At 44.9% G+C, this 27,480-nt stretch overlaps 1 protein-coding gene across 1 annotated transcript in view; it reads left to right on the forward strand.

Annotated features, from left to right (window-relative positions):
- The first annotated feature begins 20,366 nt into the window (after positions 1-20,366).
- gpr39 (G protein-coupled receptor 39) overlaps positions 20,367-27,480 on the forward strand; it is a 129,064-nt gene continuing 121,950 nt past the window's right edge. Inside the window, exon 1 of the mRNA XM_085986586.1 lies at positions 20,367-21,543. Within this exon, the coding sequence (XP_085842712.1) occupies positions 20,724-21,543 (820 nt within the window). The 5' untranslated portion in view covers positions 20,367-20,723. The remainder of the gene's footprint in view (positions 21,544-27,480) is intronic.

Here is a 27,480-nt window from a genome sequence, read left to right on the forward strand (position 1 = left end):
ACCATTTACTGATGTACTTTGGTAATCACCATTAGTACAATACCATATAACCAAGGTACAAAGGGTAGCATAAATAGAAGGCAACACCCGGATGTTTGTTCCGCTAAATTTGGGGAGGGAACAGGTTGCAAAAACCTTGGGTGCAGTAGAATACTGTCCTAATTATCCATGGATCCTCTACAAGGAGGCTCAAGATGCCACTGAAGGAAAAAGAAAGAGAAAATGAAAGGAATAAGAAGGCAGAGAAAGAGAAGCAGGTGATCCCGCACTCTGCAAAATATTTTGGATGACTGACAAATCCAGGTTGAGGAATCAGTAGTATTTGATCCAGGGAATGAGGAAACAAATCCCTTGGCTCTTTATCACAACCATACCTGACTAATCCTGAACCAAGAAGGCCGTGGAAGGGGCAGAAGGGTGTGATTAGTGTCTAATAAGTTCCTGGTAATACTCCATGAAGGGGGAATCCTTGCCTGTAGGAATCTGTTTTGCTTCAGTCCGAGTGTGAATTTGATATTCTCTGATTGGGCCATGCTCCACAGCATGCGGTTTTGTATTGACTGTGATGAACATTTGGTACCATATCGCTCGAGCAGCCTGTCCCAGAGCCTAAAAGATTGTCCATAGGTTGTCCAGCAGGCGGTAGATTGAGTTAAGTGTGATGGAGTTTCCCATGATGGACTAGATTTAATTTGTTGTTTTAAAGATGGAATTCTATTCCATTGTTGAAAATATTTAGACAATGATGCATTATACTAAGATTTTGTTAGTGAGAAGGCAAAACCGCAGCCAATTCTATTGTACTTTTTTAATAGTCAGCTGCAGTGCAGCCATTGGTATTCATCTCACTACTCTATTTAGCTTGTCAATAACAATCTTACGCTTTCAACGAAAAACCAATAGTGTTTTCAAATCCTTTTTCTTTTTTCCACATCTACTAATGAACATTCCTTCATTGTGTCTATGTGCTTCATATTTCCTGTTCTAGTGTGCATGACCGTACATTTATCTACATCCCCAACTGGGCAGGAGTCCAGAATGCCACTTACAGTGTATGCTGGTGAATGGAATATTAATATTACACTAAGATGCAATCAGTATCACCAACCCTGTTAGCTATAAATGTTATGTTCCCTGCATTAGAATTGTAGGAAATACACTAAGGAAGAATAATGTTGAAATTTGCAGATGATACCAAGTTGGGGGTTATAGCTAATATTGGCCTGTTTTTTGCGGCCAGCGGCGTTCATTATCTTTGCAGTTGCCCACAGACTTTCTATGGGCTTTTGCACTGGAACTAGCGGATATTAGAAATCCAATACAGCACGGCGGCCTCTACAGGGGATCAGCGACCTATGTAAACAGGTCAAGCAACTGTGTATCTCCTTAATCAATCAGATTGAAGAATCCATACTGAGGCACGCAGGCGGCAATATTTATGGGGAGGTGGGGAGGGAGCGGGGAGCCTCTTTTGTGTTCTGGAAACCCAGAAGAACGGGTCCAAATTAAAGGTGTTGCTATGGGAACCTGCATGGGTCCTAGCTAGGCCTGCCTTTTCGTGGGATATGTGGAACATTCTTTGTTCCGGTCCTACTCAGGTCCCCTCCCTCACCTCTTTTTCCGGTACACTGATGACTGTATCGGTGCCATTTTCTGCTCTCGCCCTGAACTAGAAAATTTCATTTACTTTGCTTCTAATTTCCACCCTTCCCTCACCTTCACATGGTCCATCCTCGATTCTTCCCTTCCTTTCCTCAACTTCTCTGTCTCCATTTCTGGGGATAGGCTATCGACAAACATCCACTATAAGCCCACTTCCTCCCACTCCGCTTCCTGTTTCTCCGTTTCTGTCGCATCTGCTTCGACGATGCCACCTTACATATTACTGCTCCTGATATGTCTTCCTTTTTCCTCAACCAAGATTCTTCTCTACCGTGTTTGACATGGCCTTCGACCATGTCTGTTCTATTTCCCACACTTCTGCTCGCACACCTTCCCCTCCCTCCCAGAACCATGACAGGGTTCCCCTTGTCCTCACCTTTCACCCCACCAGCCTCCACATTCATCGGATCATCCTCCGCTATTTCCGCCATCTCCAGCGTGATCCCACCACCAAACACATCTTTCCCCTCCCCTTCCCTCCCCGTTCAGCATTCCGAAGGGACCGCTCCCTCCGCGACGCCCTGGTCCACTCTTCAATCACCCCCAGCACCCCCTCCCCTTCCCATGGCACCTTCCCGTGCAAGCACAGGAGATGCAACGCCTGCCCTTTTACCTCCTCCATTCCCACTGTCCAGAGCTCCAAACACTCCTTCCAGGGGAAACAGCAATTTACTTGTACTTCTTGCAATCTAGTATACTGTATTCGCTGCTCACGATGCGATCTGCTCTACATTGGGGAGACCAAACGCAGATTGGGTGACTGCTTTGCGGAACTCTTTCATTCAGTCTGTAAGTGTGACCCTAAGCTTCCGGTCGCCTGTCACTTTAATTCTCCACTCCAGTCCCACTCTGACCTCTCCGTCCTCAGCCTCTTACACTGTTCCAACGAAGCTCAATGTAAGCTCGAGGAACAGCACCTCATCTTTCGATTAGGCACTTTACAGCCTTCTGGACTCAACATCGAGTTCAACAATTTCAGACCATAACCTCTGCTGCTATTTTTTCACATGGCAGCTGTTAATGATTCTGCCATTCCCATTTACACCTTTTCTAGACTCATATTTTGTTTCTTTACTTGTCCCTTTACCATCTCCTTTTGCCTTGTACCATCACCCCTTTTGTCATTTACTCTCTCCTGCCTTCCATCCTATCATAGACCTTCCCTTTTGTTCTTTCCTCCCCTCCCCCCTTTCCCTGCCCCTGCACTTGCATAAAATCTGTTACATCTCTAACTTTTTCCAGTTGACAAAAGGTCATCAACCTGAAACGTTAACTCTGGCCGTGAATTTAATCAACATCAGAGGGCAGGTTTGGAGGCGGGTTGGTTGCAAAAATCGGAAAAATTGATGGCAGGCTGCGAACCCGCCGCCATCCCACCTCCACGCGATTTTGCCAAGTGTTGGGTCAACCACTCCCGAACTGACCTGACACCAAACAGCGGGAGAGGCACTTAAGGCAGTTAACAGCTTGTTAACTGCCTGGATAATCCTATTTTAACTGCCTGTTCGGATTTTGCAGCTTTTTCTGCCTGCTGCCCGCCTTCAGAAAAACATGGCAGCTGCATTGAGCCGGGTTGAGCGAGGACCTGAATTGTTGGCAGCTGCTCGAACAGCTTAAAAGCGGTCCTGCAATCTCTCATTCTCTCACATGCCACAACTTAGTGCTTTGAGGTTTGGGAGATATTTTTCAGCTCTACTAATCTTTTGAGTGTTGAGGCTGAAATCCATCTGCCGTGTGAGCTCCTTGGAAGACCCTCTGGCCCCTTTGTCTGAGCGCAAACAACCTCCATTCCTTGACTGAGATATATACCAGCGGGATGGGAACCATTTATATCCTCTAAACCTGGTCGTCAGATCTGGGGGAAGAGCAGCCGCTGCAGCAGTGCAACCAGGCACAACAGCAGCACCAACAGCAGGAGTGCCAACCTTCTTCTTGGCCACCTGGTGATATATAGGGCAAAGGGCGTCAGCGCAGGCCTCCACCTTGTCGCAGGAGATACCCCCAACACCGGGTTTACAGGCAGAGGATGAGCTTCCTTAACATAAGTGAGCAGCAGTGCCAAAGTAGGCTGAGACTTTTGCGAGAGGTAGTCGCAGACATCTGCATAGTGCTGCACCAAGACCTGGAGCCCAGAGGAGCAGGTGGATGTAATGATCAGTAACCTGTCATTCTGGAATGGTACACTAGGTGGTGCTGTATGTATATAAGAGTGGGCTACCCACAAGGCAGCAGTCAAAATGGAGGCCTCTACAGATACTGTACCTAGTCCACATGTGCTCAATAAAGTGTCTAGCAAAAGCTAGCTGTTCTTAATAAAAACGACTAGTTATTAATGAACATAACATGGTACCAGGATTGGTAAGATCTGCTGAATATTTTGCAACGCGACATGGAGAATTTGAAGCCACCAGAGTGTTTGAAACTCACAGGAAATGTCGACTACAATTGGCAGACTTTTAAACAACAATTCGAACTCTACATTGCTGCCATCGGGTACGGTATGAAGCCAGATGCAAGGAAAATAGCATTGCTGCTCACGGTTGCAGGCCCACAGGCGATAGAGGTATTTAATACATTTGTATTTAATCCAGAGGAGAACAGAGAAAAATTAGATGATGTGCTATAGAAGTTTGATACACATTGTTCTCCCAAAAAGAATGAAACCTATGAGAGGTACATCTTCCGTTCTCGGACACAGCAGCAAAATGAGACTTTTGATAGCTTTTTGACTGATCTGAAACTGAAAGCACAGACATGTAATTTCTCTGAGCTGAAAGCATCCATGATTCGTGACCAGATTGTGTTTGGTATTCATGATAAAAAAGTCAGGGAACGTCTGTTGAGAGAAACCGAACTAACATTGGAAATTGCTGTGAAAATATGCCAAGCTAGCGAGCTAGCTCAAAAGCATGCCAAGACTTTCAGTGAAATCAATGATGATGTGATTGCAGTAAGTGCTGCTGTCGGTGCTGTGTCCTACAAGGGGAAGAAACATGGGCAGAACAGAAGTGAAAAGCAATCGGAGGAAGGAATTTTTAATTGTAAACGCTGTGGTTACAAACAGCAGTTAAAACAATGTCCAGTGTTTGGAAAAATGTGCACAAAATGTCATGGAAAGAATCACTTTGCCAAACAATGCTTTTCAAAAGTTAAAACTAAGAAAGGGCAACGAGTCAATGTAATTGAGGACACTGATTTAAGTGAGACATGTTTTGTAGGAATGGTGTCATGTGATAATATCAAAAAGGATACAGAAAATGTGCAGCCCTCAGGAATTAACAATGCTGAACATAAAGTTAATGCAGTAAAAGAGGACAAATGGATGATCCCACTGCAGGTAAATGGAGCATTAGTTACACTGAAACTAGACACTGGGGCAAAAGCAAACTTAATCAGTATGAGTGACATTAACAATATGAAAGAAAAGCCCAAAATACAGAAAAAGTCAGTACTACTGAAGGACTATAATGGACAGAAAATAGACAGCTTAAGTGTATGCAGACTTAAAGTGACAGTCAAAGACAAAGTGCATCATCTCATGTTTTCTGTTGTGGCTGAAGGACTTGATTCACTACTGGGTGACAAAGCTTGTGAGGACTTAGAACTGGTCAAGAGAGTCTACCGTATAAACTGTGCCATAAGCAGACCAGATGACTCGGTGAATTCTGTAGTGAATAATTTCCAGGATGTGTTCAAAGGATTTGGAGTTCTACCATTCACTTACAAAATCCAGCTAAAGGAGGATGCTCAGCCAGTAGTACATGCTCCACGAAGAGATCCAGCACCCCTGTGTGACCGGCTCAAGAATGAACTGGACAGAATGACCACACTAGGAGTCATCAGGAAAGTCGAAGAGCCAACAGACTGGGTTAACTCCATGGTATGTGTAAAGAAAAAGAACAATGATCTAAGAATATGCATGGATCCAAAGGACTTAAATGCAAACATAAAACATGAACACTACCAGATTCCCAAGCGAGAAGAAATCACCAGTGAAATGTTAGGTGCCAGATACTTCACAAAGCTCGATGCCTCACAAGGATTTTGGCAACTAAAACTGGATGAAGAGAGCACCAAATACTGTACCTTCAACACACCATTTGGCAGGTATTGTTTCCTCAGAATGCCTTTCGGGATAATATCTGCATCTGAAATCTTTCATAGAGCGATGGAACACATAATTGAAGGTCTGGAAGGAGTTTGGGTCTATGTTGATGACCTCATCATCTGGGGCTCCACACTGAAAGAACACAATGAGAGACTGACTAAAGTGCTACAGAGTATACGCCGGAATGGACTGAAGCTCAACAAAGCCAAGTGTCAGTTTGGCATCCAGGAAGTCACTTTCCTAGGAGATAATCTATCTGGTAAAGGAATAGAGCCAGATATGGAAAAAGTAAATGCCATACTCAAAATGCCCCGACCCACTGACAAAAAAGGAGTGCTACGCATCATGGGGATGATAAACTTCATTGGAAAGTTCATTCCTAACTTGTCAGCCAAGACAGCCTGTCTGCGAGACCTGCTACGTAAAACAAATGAGTTCGCATGGACAGAAAGACATGAACAAGAGTGGATAAACCTCAAAACAGTGCTGACAACCACACCTGTACTCACCTTCTTTGACCCAACAAAAAGAATCAAAGTGTCAACGGATGCATCAAAAGATGGCCTAGGTGCGGTCTTGCTACAAGCAGAGGGTGAAGATTGGAAGCCTGTTGCCTATGCCTCCGGGTCTATGACTGAAACTGAGTGTCGATACGCCCAGATTGAAAAGTAATGTCTAGGCTTGGTAGTTGGACTTGAAAAGTTTCATGGCTACATATATGGACTTCCCACCTTCACAGTTGAGACAGACCACAGCCCACTGGTTGCCATTATAAAAAAGAACCTGAATGAGATGTCTCCAAGGATTCAACGACTCATGATGAAGCTGCAAAGATATGACTTTGAACTGATCTGCACACCAGGCAAATACATAATGTTAGCAGATGCACTATCCCGAGCACCCACAATGAGTCATGTGAGCTCTACTGAAGAAGACGTGGATGTTCATGTGAGTATGGTCACTGCTGCACTGCCCGTGTCAGACACAAAATCAAAGCAAATAGCAGAAGAAACAGTAAAAGATACAGTATTACAAACAGTAATAGAGAACATTCATCATGGTTGGCCAAAAGGTTCCTGTCCAAAATATTTTCACATAAGGTCAGAATTGAGTGTCGCAAGTGGACTATTACTAAAACAGAACAGAATAGTCATTCCACAGGCTCTACGTCAAGACATGCTCAAAAGGATTCATGAGGGACACCTTGGAATTGAAAAATGCAAAAGGAGAGCAAGAGACACTGTTTATTGGCCTGGCATAAATAAGGACATTTAGAACATGATAGGCAAACGTGAGACATGTCAGAAACACCAAAACAAACAAGCAAAGGAACCAATGATAGTAGCTGACATACCAACAGCACCATGGCAAAAGGTTGGTATGGACCTTTTTCATTTAAATGGTAAAGACTATCTAATAGTGATTGACTACTATTCTAACTATCCGGAGATGGCGCTGCTCTCAAGCACCACAGCAAGCAGTGTCATAATGCATGTGAAATCCATCTTCGCCAGACACGGAATTCCCAGGATTGCCGTTAGCGACAATGGTCCGTGCTTCAACTGTAAGGAGTGGCAACAGTTTGCAGCACATTATGACTTTCAACACATCACATCCAGTCCTTTGTATGCTCAGTCGAATGATAAGGCAGAGAAAGGTGTTCAAGTTCTCAAGCAGCTACTGAAGAAAGCAACAGAAAGCAAGTCTGATCCTTATCTTGCCCTGCTGAGCTACCGAGCCTCACCTTTAGACTCAGGTTCTTCACCTGCTGAACTCCTAATGGGTCGCAAGTTGCGTACCACGCTACCCTGCTGTGCAAAAGAAAAGCAGAGTAAGGAACTGAGACAGAGACTTCAACTGTTAAAGCTGAAACAGAAATCATACTATGACAAGTCATCCAAAACTCTGAAACCATTGACAAGGGATGATGTTGTCAGGATTGAGGGTCAAGATGCATGGAACAGGAAAGCTACAGTTCTTGAGGAAGTAGGACCAAGGTTAGAACTGAGGAAGGACAAATTCTCAGGAGGAACCGCCGTTCCCTCCTAAAAACACAAGAGACTATCGAAGAGCAAATCGATGACAATGCCGCAACTGAATCTTGTCACTCACCACCAGAACAATCTAACACAAATACACATGCAGGCTCTCATGAAAACACATCAGACTTACCTGTGCTGAGAAGATCCACACGTGAAGTAAAAAAGCCTGATAGACTTAATCTTTGAGTACAAAGAAAACTACATTGAAAATGTAATGACTGTTGAAGATGTTTATGTTGTTATTGATTGATATTGATTGATACTGATTTTGTTTAACCTCAAAGAAAGGGGGATATAATGATCAGTAACCTGTCATTCTGGAATGGTTCACTAGGTGGTGCTGTATGTATATAAGAGTGGGCTACCCACAAGGTAGCAGTCAAGATGGAGGCCTCTACAGATACTGTACCTAGTCCACATGTGCTCAATAAAGTGTCTAGCAAAAGCTAGCTGTTCTTAATAAAAACGACTAGTTATTAATGAACATAACAGTGGAGGCTCCTTACCAGTGGCTGTCAAAGTCACCACCGCACTCAACTTCTTTGCTTCAGGCTCCTTCCAAGGATCAGCTGCAGACATCAGCAGCATCTCCCAGTCGGATGCACACAGTTACATCACGCAGGTTACCGATGCCCTCTTTGCAAAGGTGCACAATTACATTCACTTCTCCACGGATGAGGCAAGTGTAACCGCGCATGCAGTTGGCTTTGCAAATATGGCAGGCTTCCCAAGGGTGCAGGGCAGCATAGCCTGCACACATGTAACCATTATCACACCCCATCACCACCCAGCTGTATTTGTCAACCGCAAGGGCTTCCACTCCCTTAACGTCCAGCTGGTGTGTAACCACAGGAAGAACGTTATGCATGTTTGCGCAAAGTTCCCCGGCAGTTGCCATGACTCATTCATCCTACGGCAGTCTACTGTGTCTCAGCTCTTCAATCCGCCAACCGAACTTTCCAGATGGCTACTTGGAGACCAGGGCTATCCTCTGAAAAAGTAACTAATGACACCAATCAGGAGGCCATCAAACGAGGCTGAGGAGCGGTACAATGTGAGCCACATTTCCATCAGAAGCATCATAGAGCAAACCATCGGCTTGCTCAAAATGCGATTCTGATGCCTCAACAGATCTGGTAGAGACCTGCAGTATGCACCAGCCAGGGTCTCCTGAATCATCATCGTCTGCTGTGCCCTGCACAACATCACTCAGCAGCGTGGCTTACCGCTGCCTGAGGAACAAGTGGCTCAGCGCACAGCCTCCTCAGAACAAGAGGAGGAGAACAAGAGGAGGAGGACAAGGAAGAGGAGGAGGATGAGGACGAGGAGGCACACCTTGCGGGGCCGGATGTGGCCAATGCAGCAGCATGTGACCATATTGCTTGCCGTCAGGCAAGGGATGCACTCATCCATGACAGATTCGTGTAAGCTTACGCTTCAACCACAGGTGGCTGGCAGATGGCTATGAATGTGTGGATGACCTTCTTAACATGCCATACATCATCTCTCCAATAAACGGCCCTTCCCTATCACTCTCACCACCATCATTACAAATGCAAGTCACCCTGAGCCCTCACTGTGCAGCTTCCATTTCTCAGAACACATAGGCCAGAACTTCAACTCTTTGCCATCACTTTTGTTTAATCATATCACAAACGATACTTTACAACAGAACAAAACACCCAAGTGACTATCCTTGTGACTATTTGTGTGTTAACTTCCTCTTACGCGTGTTTCTACATGGTGTTTCCCTTGTGGCTTCAGCAGATGTAGAGGTACCTTGCTAAATTTGATGCTGCGCCTGCTTAGATGGCTCTGGCAGGCATCCTCTAGGTTTGGGAGCCTGTGAGGGCTCCTCCACAGTCTGCTCTTCCTGCGGCTGTGCAGGGGCTGAGACGGCCATCACAGTTGGGTGAGGAACCTGGGGCTCTCACCGAGGGCTCTGCAGTGGCATGGTTGTGTGAGCACTTGGAGAGGAGCCCACACTTCCTTGTTGTCTGCCACCAACATCCCTCTCATGGGTCACCCACACTTCAGTGCTAGCAAGTGGCAGGAGAGCAACCTGCTGTACCTCAGTGGGGGCATGAGGACCCATCTCTGTACTGACAATCCTCATAACGAGGACGTCCATGTACCTCTAGTGTCTCTCCTCAATAGATGCCCATCTATCCTCCATAGCAGACCAACTATTTAGAAGAGTCACAATGCTCTGTTGAGTCTGGCGACTTATGTCCTCCATGGCAGTTGCCATCCTCTCCATGCCAGCATGTTCTTGCGACATTGCCTCCATAAAGGCAGTGCTCATGTTGGAGATGGACTCCTCCATTCTCTCCACACTCGTAGTTACCGTGGAGGCAAACCCTGTCAGAGACTCCTGCACTTGTTCCTGGAGTTCCAGCACCGCTCTCTTTCTGGATGGCCCCAGAGGAACAGCATCTACATCCAGCTGAGCAGAGCTAGGAGCGTCCTGCGACCTCCAATGAGGACTCTCCTCTGCTGTCCCTGTCTCCACCATCTGCTGATGCTCACTTGTGAGCTGTGATACATCAGGTGACAACACCTGTGTCACGAAGGCCCCGCCGAGGTGTGCATATTTGCGCTGGTGCTGGGTGCGCTGAGTCCTGGTGACACTGCTCCCTCAGAGGCTGCAGGTTAATAAGAACATAAGAAATAGGAGCAGGACTAGGCCACTTGGCCCCTCGAGTCTGCTCTGCCATTCAATAAGATAATGGCTGATCTTGGGCTCAAAGCCACTTCCCTGCCCGCTCCCCATAACCCTTCACTCCTGTATCTTGCAAAAATCTGTCTCTCTCCACCTTAAATATATTTAATGAACCAGCCTCCAGTGCTCTCTGGGGCAGAGAATTCCACAGATTTATGACCCTCTGAGAGAAGAAATTCCTCCTCATCTCAGTTCTAAAAGGGTGACCCTTTATTCTGAAACTATGCCCCCGAGTTCTAGATTTCCTCTCTGTGTCTACCTTGTTGAGCACCCTCAGTATCTTATATGTTTCCATAAGATCACCTCTCATTCTTCTAAATTCCAGTGAGTATAGGCCCAACCTGCTTAACCTTTCTTCATAAGTCAACCCCCTCATCTCAGGAATCAACCGAGTGAATCGTCTCTGAACTGCCTCCAATGCAAATATATCCTTCCTTAAATAAGGAGACCAAAACTGTATGCAGTACTCAAGGTGTGGTCTCACCAATACCCTGTACACTTGCTTTTATACTCCAACCCCCTTGCAATAAAGGCCAACATTCCATTTGCCTTTTTGATTACTTGCTGTACCTGCATGCTAACTTTTTGTGTTTCATGCACAAGGACCCCCAGGTCCCTCTGAACTGTAGCATTTTGTAATCTCTCTCCATTTAAATAATAATTTGCTTTTTTATTTTTCCTGGCAAAGTGGATAACCTAGCACTTTCCCACATTATACTCCATCTGCCAAATGTTTGCCTACTCACTTAACCTGTCTATATCCCTTTGCAGATTCTTTGAGTCCTCTGCACAACTTGCTTTCCCACCCATCTTTGTATCATCCACAAACTTGGCTACATTACACTCGGTCCCTTCATCCAAGTCATTAATGTAGAGGCCCCAGCACCGACCCCTGTGGCACCCCACTAGCTACCATTTGCCAACTGTAAAATGACCCATTTATCCCAACTCTCTGCTTTCTATTAGTTAGCCAATTCTCTATCCATGCTGATATATTACCCCCAACTCCGTGAGCTCTTAGTAACTGCAATAACCTTTTATGTGGCACCTTATTGAATGCCTTCTGGAAATCCAAATACACCACATCCATGGCTCACCCTTATCCACCTTGCTTGTTACATCCTTAAAGAACTCCAGCAAATTTGTTAAACATGATTTCCCTTTCATAAAACCATGCTGACTCTGCTTGACTGCATTATAATTTTTCAAATGCCCTGCTATTGCTTCCTTAATGAAGGACTCCAGCATTTTCCCAACAACAGATGTTAGGCTAACTGGTCTATAGTTTCCTGCTTTCTGTCTCCCTCCTTTCTTAAATAGGGGTGTTACATTCGTGGTTTTCCAATCCACTGGGACCTCTCCAGCGTCCAGGCTCCCACTTATTGTGGGCTATCTTTTCCTGCAAGGAGGGCACAAGTGGAGTCTCAGCGAGAGTGATGGAGTGAGTGTGAAGAATCCATAACATTGAAGCTTAGAGGGAGACCAAGATGGAGTGAGGTACCAAGAGGAAGCTGCCTCCCTGTGCGTTGTTAGTTGTTGTCATTGCATAAGAGTGAGAGCGTGTGTGAGGGGTGCATAGTAGAATGGTGAAGTGATTCCGTACAGAGAGAGGGATAGGTAAGGGTGCAAGGGAAGTAAGGGTAAGGTGGGATGTGGAGGAGCAGGCTTACAATGCAGAGTGCTGGTGATGAGAAGAGAAGGGAAGCAGATTCAAGGTAAGTGTGATACTTACTTTTGATGATCGCAGAAGATCATTAAACCGTTTTCGGCACTGCACTCAGGTGTGTGAACATATAGACCTAGAACTGACCTCAGCAATTTGCAGCCAGGCTGCCTTTGTTTGCTGAGGAGGCTTCCTCCGGCCATCGGGAGGGAACAGAATCTCCCTGCGCCCTCTTACTCCCTCCACAAGAGCTTGGAGGGAGTCCTGATTGAACCTTGGAGCAATCTTGGTTTTGGCAGCACTCATTGTAGCCTGGGCCATTCAAAAAGCAGCACAAACAAGAAATGAGAGGCTGCGGCTGCATGGGCCCCTTAAAAACAACTGCAGCAATGACATCATCAGAGGCGAGTAACAGACCCGCTCCCACTCATTGGACCGGCAACACGCACGAGGGGCCTAATTAGGCTACTTAAATTAAAATCGCAAATCGCAAACCGGCAGCGGGACCGGATCCCGCCCACCAGGCAACCCGACTCCAACCCGCCTCCTCTATTAAATTCGCGGCCTCTGTTTCTCTCTCCACAGATGCCGCCTGACCTGCTGAGTATTTTCAGCATTTTCTCTTTTATTTCAGATTTCCAGCATCGGCAGTATTTTGCTCCTGTATGATTGTTCAAGAAAGGGTGTAAGAACAATCCTCGTTAATACAGGCCGGTCTGTTTAACATCAGTGATGGGTAAAGTTTTAGAAACAATAATCAAGGAAAATATTAACATGCACTTGGAGAGGTTTAAGCTAATCAAGGAGAGCCAACACGGATTTGTAAAAGGCAAATCGTGTTTAACTAATCTAATTGAATTTTTTGATGAAGTAACAGGGAGGATTGATGAAGGGAATGCAATGGATGTTGTCTACATGGTTTTAGGAAGACGTTTGACAAAGTACCACATAGAAGGCTGGTCAACAAAATTGAGGCTCATGGAATAGGTGGGTCAGTGGCAGCTTGGATAAGGAATTGGCTTAAGGATAGAAAACAGCGAGTTGTGGTAAATGGCTGTTTTTCAGACTGGAGGATGGTAAACAGTGGTGTTCCCCAAGGGTCAGTGCTGGGGCTGTTGAATCCGTGATTCTTAAAATATGATGTTTTCCAATAACTACACGGAGGCTGTAACTTAACAATCAACAGGTGTTTACTGGAGGAGGGTAGTCTAAAGACTGACAGTACAGAGGCATGCTCAAGGCTTATATACAGGTGTGGTCACTGCCGGTACTACAGTATACAGGAGCTGTAAAAGTAGTTCTCTCTTAAAGGTACATACACTACAATTCCTCCCCTTTTAGATTAGCAGTACCCATAATATTCAAATAACAATTAGCACTTTAACATGCACATTAACTTGAAATAGTCCATTTATAGATTCAGTCTTTGGGGCGGCTTCCTGATCCTTTCTGGATAGCGCCTTTCCTGAGGTTCTTGTTCTTGGTGCGGAGGCGATTCTGGCCCCCTTTCGTCGGTTAGTTCATCAGTTTCCACTGCTACTGTTTCTGAGGTAGATGCTACCGGTATGTCGGGTTCATCCCCAGGTACGTGAGACATGGGGTTGACTCGTTCCTGTGACGCTAAGATCTGGTCGACGTGGCGTCTCACAATGTTCTCCCCGACATCCACTGTGTACATTAATGGCCCCTGCCATGTGCATATCGTTCCGGGTTGCCATTTCTCTGTTCGGTAGTCACAGGCCAAGACTGATTGTCCTACATTGAAGCTCCTTGTCGGCTTCTCATTGATGTGCTGGAATTGTTTATCCTCAACATTTCTTCGCACATTTGGTCTGAGCAAATCCAGACGAGATCTCAACCTTCGGTTAAAGAACATCATGGCCGGGGTCTGGTTGGTAACTGCATGTGTCGCATTTCTGTAGGCTAACAGAAAATTGTCCACCTTATGCTGTAGTGGAATTTCATCATCGCACATGGCCTTTATCGCCTTTTTAAAGGTTTGTACGAACCTCTCAGCCAATCCATTTGTGGCTGGATGATACGGGGCGGATGTGTAATGCCTTACCCCATTCCTTCTCATAAATTTCCGAAACTCTTCGGACACAAACTGTGGTCCATTATCAGAGCAAATCTGCTCTGGCAAGCCGTTCCTGGCAAATATGGTCCGTAGGACTGCAATTGTTTTCTCTGTAGTGGTTGAGGACATTTTTATCACCTCAGGCCATTTCGAGTGCGCATCCACTGCTATTAAGAACATTGAGTCCATGAATGGACCAGCAAAATCAATATGCACCCATTGCCATGGAGAGGAGGGCCATTCCCATGGGTGTAGAGGGGCATGTGGTGGTGCATTTTGGACCTTCTGGCATCCTGAGCAGCTCTTGGTTAGGTCCTCGATTTGTTGATCGATCCCTGGCCCCCACACATAAGCCCTAGCAAGGCTTTTCATTTTCACCCCTCCCAGATGACCTTCGTGAAGCTCATTGAGCACTCTCTCCCTTAACTTGGGTGGAATTACCACTCGGGATCCACACATCACTGTCCCCTGGCATACTGACAGCTGTTCTCTTCTGGATGAGAATGCTGGCAACAGTGAGTCGCCATGTGTTGGCCATCCCCTCACCGTCAAATCATATACCCGAGACAGTGTCGGATCATTGCGGGTCTCCTTCTCTATATCCGCGTTAGTTACTGGCAATCGTTCAATTATTGACGAATAAAATATCTCGATAGGGTCCACTGATGGTGCTTCCTCCACAGTAGGCAGTGGCAAGCGTGATAGCCCATCAGCGTTTCCATGCTGTTTCGTGCCTTTATATTCTATTTCATATTGGTTCGCCCCTAGAAAAAGGGACCATGTTTGTAACCGTTGTGCAGTCATCACCGGAACACCCTTCTTTGGATCAAAGATGGAGACAAGTGGTTGGTGGTCAGTCAGCAAGGTGAACTTCTGCCCATGCAGATAGTGGTTGAATTTTTTTACTCCCCATACTAGGCTGAGGGCCTCCCTGTCGATCTGGGCGTAGTTGCGCTCGGCTGAGGTTAGTGACCGAGACGCAAAGGCTACTGGCCTTTCCAACCCGTCTGGGAATTTGTGCGACAGCACCGCTCCAATACCATAGGGTGATGCATCACATGCCAACCGAATTGGTAGTGCTGAGTTGAAATGGGCCAACACCTCTTTTGATGTGATCAATTCTTTGCACTTCTGGAAAGCTCGTTTACATTCGTCATTCCACTTCCATGGTACCCCTGTTTGCAGTAGGGTGTTCAGTGGGTGTAATACTGTAGACAAATTTGGTAAGAACTTATGGTGGTAGTTTACCAGGCCGAGGAACGACCTCAGTTGTGACACATTTTCCGGTGCTGGAGCCTTGACTACTGCCTCAATCTTTTCAGGCGACTTATGTAACCCCTCTTCATCAATAACGTGGCCACAATACGAGATCTGCTTCTGGAAAAACTCGCACTTGTGGCGATTAGCTCGTAGCCCATATTCCTTTAATCTAGTGAGCACCTTCTCCAGGTTGACGAGGTGATCACTGTCATTTTCGCCCGTGACCAGGATGTCGTCCAAATAACACTGGGTCCCTGGAATCCCTTGCAGGATTTGATCCATTGCCCTTTGCCAAATAGCCGGAGCCGATGCTACCCCGAACACCAGCCAGTTGTATTGGTAGAGACCTTTGAGTGTTGATCATGAGGTATTGTTTTGAGGCTTCTTCTACCTCCATTTGCAAGTACGCCTGGGCCAGATCAATTTTGGTGAAGCATTTACCTCCAGATAGCGAGGCGAAAATATCCTCAATCCATGGAAGCAGATATTGTACCATGTGAAGGACTGGGTTCACTGTCACCTTAAAATTCCCACAGATGCGGACCTTCTTTGGTTCCCCAGGCATATTACTCAACGACCTCTTCATTACAGGAATGATGGGCATAGCCCACTCGCTCCAGTCTACTTTGGACAGTACTCCTGAACGTTCCAACCCTTCCAGCTCTACTTCGACGGCTGGTCGGATCGCATAAGGCACCGGTCTGGCCTTAAAAAACTTTGGGCTTGCATTTTCCTCTATTTTAATCATTGCTGTTATGCCTTTTAGTGTTCTGAGTCCCTCCTGGAACACTTCTTTTGTGTCAGTCAGCATTTTTGACAGTCGTCCAGGTGTGACGTCATCATCCTTTTTGGCCTCAACCTTCAGTGCCTGTATGGAATGCCAATCTAATTGTATCTTCCGGATCCATTCACGTCCTAGTAGTGGTGGTCCTCCCTCTGGCAATACATATAGGTCCATTTTAGGTATTTCCTGGCCTTTGTATATCACTTCACCCTTATTTTTCCTTTGGGGTAGACTTTTTGCCCCGTATACGTCTTCAAGACAATCTCTGTAGCTTTCAAGGGTATATGTGAAAATAGCCGCTTGTAGTCCCTTTGGTTTATGACTGATAGGGCTGGTCCTGTGTCCAATTCCATTTTAACTTGGACTCCGTCTATCTTGAGTGTGACCCAGATAGTCTGGTGATCCTCCATTTTGATTACCTTATGTAGTTTCAGACAACCCAGCTCCTTGCTTCCGGAGTCTGTATCACTTTTCTGTTCGTCTGAACTACTGTCCATCACCTTATGTACCTTTTTGTACTTCTCCTGTGGAGATTTCTTGCTGCTGGTTTTCTTCCCTGACCTGCAGACTCTTGCTATGTGTCCTGCTTTCCCACACTGTCTGCACACTTGGTCCTTGAACCAACAATCCTTCTGGTTGTGTGTTGTTCTGCCGCAGCGATAACACTTCCCTGCTCCATATGACCTTTCATTGGTGCCATATTCTTGCGGTCTCCGTTGTATCTCTGCAGCGCCCCTTGTGGCTGCTTCGTGTGATACTGCCATGCTGAAAGCCTTGTCCAGCGTAAGATCCTTTTCTGATAGAAGCCGTTTCTGGGTTCCTTCACTTTGAAGCCCACACACAAACTTATCCCTTAACGTATCTGCTAGTCCCACTCCAAACTGGCAGTGTTTCGATAGCTTGCACAGTTCCGTTAAGTACTCAGCATTACTTTCGTCTTTATGCTGGTTCCTTTTGTGGAACTTAAATCTTTCTGTTATCAGCAGCGGTGTGGGGTTTAAATGGTCCTGTAGCATTTCCACTATGTTTTTGAAATTCTTATCCACTGGCTTCTCTGGGGTTATTAGGTTTCGCAGTAAGCCATAAGTTTTTGCACCCATGGAATTTAACAAAACCAGTGCTTTCTTAGCATCTGGCACTTCATTCACCCTGCAGTACACCTCAATGCGTTCCACATATGTCGCCCAATCTTCGACTTCATTGTCGAACGCAGTGATACTGCCACTCTTCGGCATCCCTGGGTGTGATTTAACTGTCTAAAATCGCATCTCCCGCGCTCTCCCTTCTTCTCCGCTGGCACAAAATGGTGTCTCCTGCGCTTTCCTTTCTTCCCGCGCTCGCCCTTCTTCTCCGCTGCGGCTTCTAAAATGGCGTCTCCCGCGCTCTCCCTTCTTCTCCGCGGCTCAATGGCGTCTCCCGCGCTCTCCCTTCTTCTCCCCGCGGATGCTGTTCAGCCCTTGAGCCCTGACTGTGATCTGCGCGTTCTCCTGTGCGCCTTTCCCGTTGCCGCCGCTCTGTCCTGAACCCGGCTGCTGCTTTACCGTCTCTCTCTCTCTTTTGTTTTTCCTCGACGCCACTCGGTTTTCAACCCCCGGCTGCGCCCTGTGCGCTTCACCCTCTCTCTTACCCCGTCGACGCTGCTCGGCTTTTCCTGTGCCGTCGGTCGGCTCCAGCCGCCGCTGTTCGGGAAGGGTCTGCGCTGTACCTGTTGCCAGTCTGTTGCTGGATCGTCGTGGCTGGGGAACCAAGCCCGGCTCTCAACAGCCTCCCCTGCGATGTTCACTCTCTGCCGGATGACTGGGTGGTTGCTCGTGGTCGACGCCCGTGCTTCTGGCCTCGACTTTCTTCCACCGCCCTCCCGGAGCGAATCGTTGAAAGGAAATGCAGAGTTGCAGGTATATTTCGAATCGACCTCGTCGCCACTGTTGAATCCGTGATTCTTAAAGTATGATGTTTTCCAATAACTACATGGAGGCTGTAACTTAACAATCAACAGGTGTTTACTGGAGGAGGGTAGTCTAAAGACTGACAGTACAGAGGCATGCTCAAGGCTTATATACAGGTGTGGTCACTGCCGGTACTACAGTATACAGGAGCTGTAAAAGTAGTTCTTTCTTAAAGGTACATACACTACAGGGGCCACTGCTTTTTGTGATATATATAAATGACCTGGATATTGGAATACAGAGTATAATTTCTAAATTTGCCAATGACACCAAACTTGGGGGTGTGGCAAACAGTGAGGATGATTCCAATCGACTGCAGCAGGACATAGAAAGGCTCGCAGAATGGGCAAACTAGTGGCAGGTGGAATTTAATACAGAGAAGTGTGAGGTGATGCATTTTGGCAGAAAGAACAGGGAGAGGCAATATACACTTAATGGCACAGTTTTAAAGAGTGTGCAGGGACAGAGGGGCCTGGGAGTTAATGTGAAAATGTCCCTGAAGGTGGCAGGACATATGGAGAGAGTGGTTAGCAAAGCATATGGGATCTTGGGCTTCATAAATAGAGGTATTGAGTACAAAAGTAGAGAAGTTATGCTAAACCTTTATAAAGCGCTGGTTAGGCCACAACTGGAGTATTGTGTCCAGTTCTGGTCACCACACTTTAGGAAGGATGTGAAGGCCCTTGAGAGGGTGCAGAGGAGATGTACCAGAATGGTTCCGGGGATGGGAGATTTTAGCTACAAGCACAGGTTGGAGAAGCTGGATTTGTTTTCATTAGAGCAAGAGAGGTTGATGGGTGATTTGATAGAGGTGTATGTACAAGATTATGACGGGTTTGGATAGGCTAGATGGGGAAAGGCTGTTCCCACTAGTTGATGGTACAAGGACTAGGGGACACAGATTTAAGGTTTTGGGCAAGAGATATAGGGGGGACATGAGGAAAAACCTTTTTACGCAGCGAGTGGTGAGGACCTGGAACTCGCTGCCGACGGAAGTGGTGGAAGCGGAGACACTGTTTTCAAGGGGAGACTGGATAGGCACTTGTGGGAATAAACTTGCAGGGCTATGTGGATCGAGCAGGAGAATGGGACTGACTGGATTACTCTACAGAGAGTCGGCACGGACTCGATGGGCTGAATGGCCTCCTCCTGTGCCGTAATAACTCTATGACTCTATGATTCCATGAACCTTGGTTAGATCACACTGAGTGCAGTTCTGGTCTCCATACTACAGAAAGGATATTGAAGTACTGGAGAAAGTGCAGAAAGGATTTACAAGTATGTTACCAGAATACAACTAACTGCAATGATTGAGCAGGCTGGGTTTTTTTTCTCTGGAAAAGAGAAGACTAAGACCTGATGAAGGTTTTTAAAATTATGATCAGCTTCGATGGGGTGGCTGTGGAGCAAGTGTTTCCACTTGTTGGTGAGTCCAGAATAAGAGGGCATAAGACAGCCACTAACATATCAATTAAAGTATTTAAGAGGAACTTCTTTACACAGAGGACAGTGAGAATGTGAAACTCTGTGCCACATGATGTGGTTGAAGTAGAAAGCATTGATGCATTTGAGGGAAGGCTTGATGCATACATGACTAAGAAGGGAATAGAGGGATACAGTGCAGGGTGGGAAGTGTTAATTAGAGTAGGAGCGGGCTTGTGTGGAATATAAACACCGGCATAGACCAGTTGGGTCAAATGGCCTGTGTCTGTGCTGGAGATTCTATGTAATTCTATGAAATGTTATCTTATTAATGTAGTACAATCAAGTTGTTAGAAAACAGAACACTGTAACAATTGGCTCACCCATGAGAAAAACAAATGTTAAGATATCTGGACAAGTTAGTGATAGCTAGATGAAACCAAAAAGCTGAGTGTGAGAGAGTTAGTAATAATATTTATAGCGCTCTAGGCTAATCATTGCAGAGACTTGTTGGTTCAGGAGCAAAAGGCACCATTCCTTTCCTATCACCCCACCTTTGTTTACACATTCATGTTCAGTCAGATTGATTTGTTTAAAGTTTCAGACTGCACTCATTGCTCCATAGTTTCGACTACGTCACACTGAGAGTAAACCAGTTGATATGTGTGTGCTTAATGTTTAACAGAATCTACTGCGTTCTGCTGAAGTTCACATTCGAAGATTTTACATCAGCACGAATGCTTATTACTTCCAGAACCTTTCTCGTAAAATATAAACATTTAAGAGGATTGAACAGTTCAATGCTTTTACATTTGGACAACAATGAGAAGAATTGATGTGATTTCTCTTATTATCCGGGAAGGTGAACTTTGTTTGTATTGATTAGAAGGAAATTGTTATTTAGTTTCACGGATCCTTTTTGGCTTGCTTTTTGTAAATAACATCTGAATTTTTCCTTTTTTTTCTTCCAGTACTGCCTATCTGGAGAATTTTTTCTAAATTGATAAGAATTTAATATTACCTCATTATTTTTAATCATGGGAAGTCACATTGATTGTGAAGCCTTTTTCAACCACAAGCATGTACCTGAATTTGAAATGAAAAATTCAGTCAAAATTGGCCTTACAATATTATACAGTATTATTCTTGTGGCTGGGATAATTGGAAATAGTCTAACTATAAAAGTCGCACAAGTTCTCCAAAGGAAAGGATATCTTCAGAAGAGTGTTACAGATCACATGATCAGTCTTTCTTGTGCCGATTTACTTGTTCTTTTACTGGGAATGCCTGTGGAATTGTACAGTGTGATTTGGAAACCATTCTCAGCACCCACTGGAAATGCAACCTGCAAGATTTATAATTTCCTCTTTGAAACCTGCAGCTATGCCACAATATTGCATGTTGCGACTTTGAGTTTTGAACGTTACATTGCAATTTGTCATCCGTTCAAATATAAATCTTTTTCTAGTTCGAGAACAGTGAAACTGATTTGCTCGGTCTGGCTGACTTCATTTTGTATAGCCTTGCCCCTCCTCTTTGCAATGGGGCTAGAGGATCCATTAGAGCCCTTTGAGAATCATGGCCACAACCTTCCTCAGAGTAAATGTGAGATCAGAAAATCAAACCGGACAATTTGCACCAATCTCAGTTCCAAGCAGATTGTGTTCCAGTTGAGCATTTTCAGTGCTTTCATTCTGTACATTGTGACGCTTGTCTCAGTTGCATTTATGTGCAAAATGATGATGGACACTCTAATTAAAATGAAGTCTAATACTCCGGCTGCTAAAAATAAAGACCTACCAAAGCATGGGAGTACTGCCACGGAAACATCAAGAAAACAGAGTATTATATTTTTAGGTAAGTACTTCAATATTTACTAATGCTATATATTGTTTGGTTGTGCTTTATAATTTGCTGAAGAGAAGAGGGCTGGATTTTTACTCGGAGGTGGGGAGGGAGCGGAGGGGCTGGAATGAGGTTGGGAAACCCGGAAGAATGTTAAGCCTACTTTTCTTCATAATAAAATCACTGCTGTAGGTTTTGGGTCAGTTTCTAACTTGCATTATTTTTTGTTCGCTGGCGATCGTTTACTGACTTCAGTATCCTGAATGGCAGCAAGGTATAAGTGGAACACCTAATAAATACTCTAACCTAGAGTTGACAAATAGCTAGATTGTTCACTGCAGGAAAGCAAATAGAGTGTAAGACTGAAAGTACTTAACGCTAGAAATCTTCACGGGCAGGCGATTGCATTAAATCATAATGACAACAAGTCTACCCTATAAAACAGGACAAAACAGTCAACCCAGACCATTCCACATTTTGAGCATTACAAAACACCCAGTCTTTGAGTTTACTGTGACCTTTTTAAAGGGAATATAAACCCAATCTGTTTTCGGACAGCATGTAAATTGGGGACAGTTCACTTTTGGGCACCTTTTAGGCTCAATTCAATCATCTTTCTTCTTCCAAGTCATAGGCCTAGAAAATCGATCACGCAATGCCCTATTTTGTGCACTAAACGGCCCCAAGCCTCCAATATGGCGGGCAGGAAGCGCACGCTCATTCCAAGCCGGAAGTGCGCCTGCTGCCATATTGGTGTAGGCAATTCCGTTGGGGTAATTAAAGGCTGACTAGGTTATTTAAACTATAGTTCTGCGCTACTTGCGGGACCCGTTTGCGATTTTGATACATCCCAGCGCCTGATTCATCACACGGTGAAATTACCCAGCAACACATGGTGCTAAATGGCAGGAAGGACTCCTCACCATTGCTATTTAAAGAGATTATGCAGAATTTAGTTGCTGGTTTGCCATTTCATGCTGCTGGTTAATTTCTGGGCTTCATTTGTTTTTTTTTACCCCTCTTTTACAGTGCTCACGGTTTGCCAAACCTATTTTTGTGTCATAAGCAAAATTCAAGATTGTGTTCACTAAACCCAAGTCTAAATCATCCATATATACTGAGAACAAAACTGGACCCAGCATGAACCAAGTACACTACTTCCAGCCCTTCTTGCTCTGAGCAACATTACCCTCTGTTTCCTGTCCATCAGCCAAATTCTATTAATTCTGCTACATGACCTCTTATATATATATGCCTCAATTTTTCTAATAAATCTCTTGTGAGATACCTTATCAAATGTCTTCAGAAAATCCATATACATTGGCCCAGAAATTCGGGTCAGAGGCTTCCCGCGGGTGCAAGCCTCCGACCTGCACTTACCTAGCGCGCTGGCCGTTGAGCTGTGGGCCCGCGTGGGATTCCGATCCTGGGCCTCCTCCAACTGCCGGTGCGCAGTGCTTGCATATCCCAGGGGCGCAGTTAGTTCGATGCGTCCCCTGGGATCACGTGGGCCATGGAGAGCCAATGGTAGCAGGGAATGCCCATTCATAAAATTGACAGGAAGAGCTGTCAAAACTATAAACACTATAAGCCCCAAAACATCACTAAAACTTCAAATAATTTTTTTTTTAAACACATTTATAAAATAACTATAAATTACATAAAATAACTATTTTAAACAATAATTTAAATTTTTGAAAAAGTTAATTACATTTTCTAACGGGGCTAAAAATAAACGTACCTTTCTTTAAAGTATTTAAAAATAATAAACCCTTGGAAAAAATGTTTTAATTTTAATTAATTCAGGCCTTGCACCTGCTTTTTACATGTGTAACTTCTGGAGATTTACCCACCCGGAGAAACCTGCAAAAGAAACGTAAGTTCCATGCGCACGTGCTGCCTCTCCGGTGCACGCGTTTGACCTCTGAACCCCTTCCTTTAAGGGAACGGAAGTTCTGGTTTCCCGCGCATGCGCAGTGCATGCACGAAACCGGCACTTCCGTTCGGCCTACCGGTGAATACCCCGTGCCTACTCACCTGTGGAGACCCGAATTTCTGGGCCATTACTTCTACTACATTGCTTTTATCTATCCAATTGGTCACTTCTTCAATAAAACTTTATTAAATCTGTCAAACACAAGTTGTCTTTAACAAATTTGTGCTGGTTATCCTTGGTTAGCCTATGCACTTCTAAACACTTCCAATTTTATCTTGAATTATATGTTATATGTCTTGAAGTATTAGAGTTCTATTAGAATAGTTCAGGCAAGGGAGACTAACATCATGATTTTACTCCAAGTGTCATCACTTATAAGGATAGATTCTGTGGTGTGGTGGGCCAGTATAGCAAGGCGTGATTACGGCAGAGAATAAAGCAAAATGTAAGCGGCGAGGTCAATTGCTGTAATCCCCAACTTGTATTTCCCTCCTCCCACCCTACTGGGACTTCTGCTCATCTCTACTGAGCTCTTATTAAGGTTTTGCTTAGGCTCATTATTAACTCTTGCCTTTTATATTCTATACCTCTTGTGATAAACCTAGAATTCCATTAGCTTTTTTGATGGCCTTATCAACTCAAGATGCTATCTTTACTGTCTTGTGAATCTGTGTGACCAAATCACTCTGCTCCTCCACAGCACTGGGCCTACTTTCATTTAGAATATAACATAGAAACATAGAAGATAGGAACAGGAGTAGGCCATTTGGCCCCTCGAGCCTGCTCCGCCATTTAATGAGATCATGGCTGATCATCCAAATTCAGTACCCTGTCCCTGCTTTCTCCCCATAACCCTTGATCCCTTTAGCCTTAAGAAATATATCTAACACCTTCTTGAATATATTTAATGAATTGGCCTCAACTGCCTTTTGTGGTAGAGAATTCCACTCTCTGGGTGAAGAAATTCCTCCTAATCTCTGTCCTAAAAGGCTTACCCCTTATCTTTAGACTGTGACCCCTGGTTCTGGACTCCCCCGCCATTGGGAACATCTTTCCTGCATCTAGTCTGTCTAGTCCCGTTAGCATTTTATAAGTTTAAATGAGATCCCCTCTCATTCTTCTAAACTCCAGCGACTATAAGCCCAATCGACCCAATCTCTCCTCATATGTCAATCCTGCCATCCCAGATATCAGTCTGGTGAATCTTCGCTGCACTCCCTCCATGGAAAGAACATCCTTCCTTAGATAAGGCAACCAAAACTGCACACAATACTCAAGGTGTGGTCTCACCAAGGCCCTGTACAACTGCAGCAAGACATCCTTGCTCCTGTACTTGAATCCTCTCGCTATGAAGGACAACATACCATTTGCCTTCTTAACCGCCTGCTGCACCTGCATGCTTACCTTCAGCGACTGGTGCACAAGGACACCCAGGTCTCATTGCACTTCCCCTTCTCCCAATCTATTGCCGTTCAGATAATAATCTACCTTCCTGTTTTTGCCACCAAAGTGGATAACCTCGCATTTATCCACATTATACTGCATCTGCCATGCTTCTGCCCAATCACCCAACCTGTCCAAATCATACTGGAGTTTCTCTGCATCCTCCTCACAGCACACACGCCCACCCAGCTTTGTGTCATCTGCAAACTTGGAGATATTACATCTAGTTCCCTCGTCTAGATCATTAATATATATTAATAGCTGGGGTCCTAGCACCGATCCCTGTGGTATCCCACTAGTCACTGCCTGTCACTCGGAAAAAGACCCATTTATTCCAACTCTTTGCTTCCTGTCTGTCTACCAGTTCTCAATCCAAGTCAGTAGCTTACCCCCAATCCCATGCGCCTTAACTTTACACGCTAATCTCTTATGCGGGATCTTATCGAAAGCCTTCTGAAAGTCCAAATACACCACATCCACTGGTTCTCCCTTATCTATTCTACCAGTTACATCCTCAAAAAATTCCATTAGATTAGTCAAGCACGATTTACCTTTTGTAAATCCATGTTGACTTTGTCTAATCCTGTCACTGTTTTCCAAGTGCTCTGCTATTACATCTTTTATAATGGACTCTAGCATTTTCCCCACTACTGATGTCAGGCTTACCAGTCTATAATTCCACGTTTTCTCTCTGCCACCTTTGTTAAATAGTGGGGTTACATTAGCTACCCCCAATCCATGGGAACTGTGCCAGTCTATAGAATTTTGGAAGATGACCAGCAATGCATCTACTATTTCTAGTGCCACTTCCTTAAGTACCCTAGGATGTGGATTATCAGGCACTGGGGATTTATCGGCCTTCAATCCCGTCAATTTCCCTACAAATACTGATTTCATTCATTTCCTCTCTCTCATTAGACCCTATGTTCCCTGACATCTCTGGGAGGTTATTTGTGTCCTCCTTTCTGAAGACAGAACCAAAGTATGTATTTAATTGGTCTGCCATTTCTTTGTTCCCCATTATAAATTCCCCTGATTCTGACTGCAAGGGACCTATGCTTGACTTCACCAATCTTTTTCTCTTCACATATCTATAGAAGCTTTTACAGTCAGTTTTTATGTTCCCTGCAAGCTTACACTCATACTCTATTTTCCCTCTCTTAATTAATCCTTTTTTCCTCCTTTGCTGAATCCTAAACTGCTCCCAATTCACAGGTTTGCTGCTTTTTCTGGCCAATTTATATGTCCTCTTCTTGGATCTTATGCTATCCCTAATATCCCTTGTTAGCCATGGTTGCGCTACCTTTTTTGTTTTATTTTTATGCCAGACAGGGATGAACAAATTCTGTAGGTCATCCATGCAATCTTTGAATGTTTGCCATTGCCTATCCACCGTCATCCCTTTAAGTAATGTTCCCCAATCCATCCTAGCCATCTCATGCCCCATACCATCGTAGTTACCTTTATTTAAATTCAGGACCCTAGTCTCTGAGTCAACTACTTCACTCTCCATTTTACTGAAGAATTCTATCATATTATGATCGCTCCTCCCCAAGGGGCCTCGCATTTCCCAGTCTCAGCAATATCCCTTTGCAGTTAACTTTGGTCTTCTAAAGAAGTAATTATACCTGCTATTTTGGTTTCTGCAAATTTTGACACTACTCCCTCATTACACGACTGATAGGTGCAGAAACTCATCACTGTATTAGAATCTAGAAATTATGATACTGACAAATATACATCCAACTGTAGAGTTGCTATTTGCCTCATATGGAGTGTATTCTTTCCTCTACCCAGCACTTACCTAAATCCAGAGATTTTAGATGCATGCTGTCAGAGCCAGAGTTTAGCCAGCTAAAATAATGCAGTTTATGAGATTTCCTTCCCATTGCTTGCCCAGCTGGGACTACCTTGCCCATTAGGACATTGACTTGCAGGGTTAACTGAAGCTGAGTGAGAAGAATTCCTACTTCCAGTAACAGATTTATCCCTCATTAATTGGTTATCAGTCAACCAGCAAGTGTAGTTTGGAGCCCTCCCAGGGTCAACAGCAGGTACCAATAGATCCTCATGTTGCAGCATGGTTAGCAACATAATCTAATCTAGAATGTGAGTACATTGCCACCATCTATGTAATCACAGCATAGACACACATCATATTCCACTGAACAGTGGTTCAATTGGTTGGAGGTGCAGGACTTCAGCTGTGGCTGCTTACCTCTTTGCAACAGTATGATATAAACATTTATTGGGCCGTATTTTCCGATCGGATGCTTCCTTCGTGCGGAGGCCTCCGATCTGGAAAAAAATCTACGGACTTACCTCAGGGCTCCCGAGGCCCAGACACTTCTGCTCCTGAGTCTCTCCAACTCGAAATGTGTAGGCCCCATGTATCCCAGAGGCGAATGTGGTTCGCAAACATTCTTGACAGATCAGAAATACCGGTTTTCAGCGCATGCGCTTGGCATGGCTAAAACCGGCATTTCCGATGACCCTACGGGTGTGTACACAGCTCGTAGGCATCGGAAAATACGGCTCATTAATTTTACATGGGAACTTCGTTGGATCAT

The sequence above is a fragment of the Somniosus microcephalus genome, chromosome 4 (genome assembly GCF_052327205.1).
Source record: "Somniosus microcephalus isolate GS21.2 chromosome 4, FLI_Smic_1.0, whole genome shotgun sequence".
Classification (NCBI taxonomy): domain Eukaryota; kingdom Metazoa; phylum Chordata; class Chondrichthyes; order Squaliformes; family Somniosidae; genus Somniosus; species Somniosus microcephalus.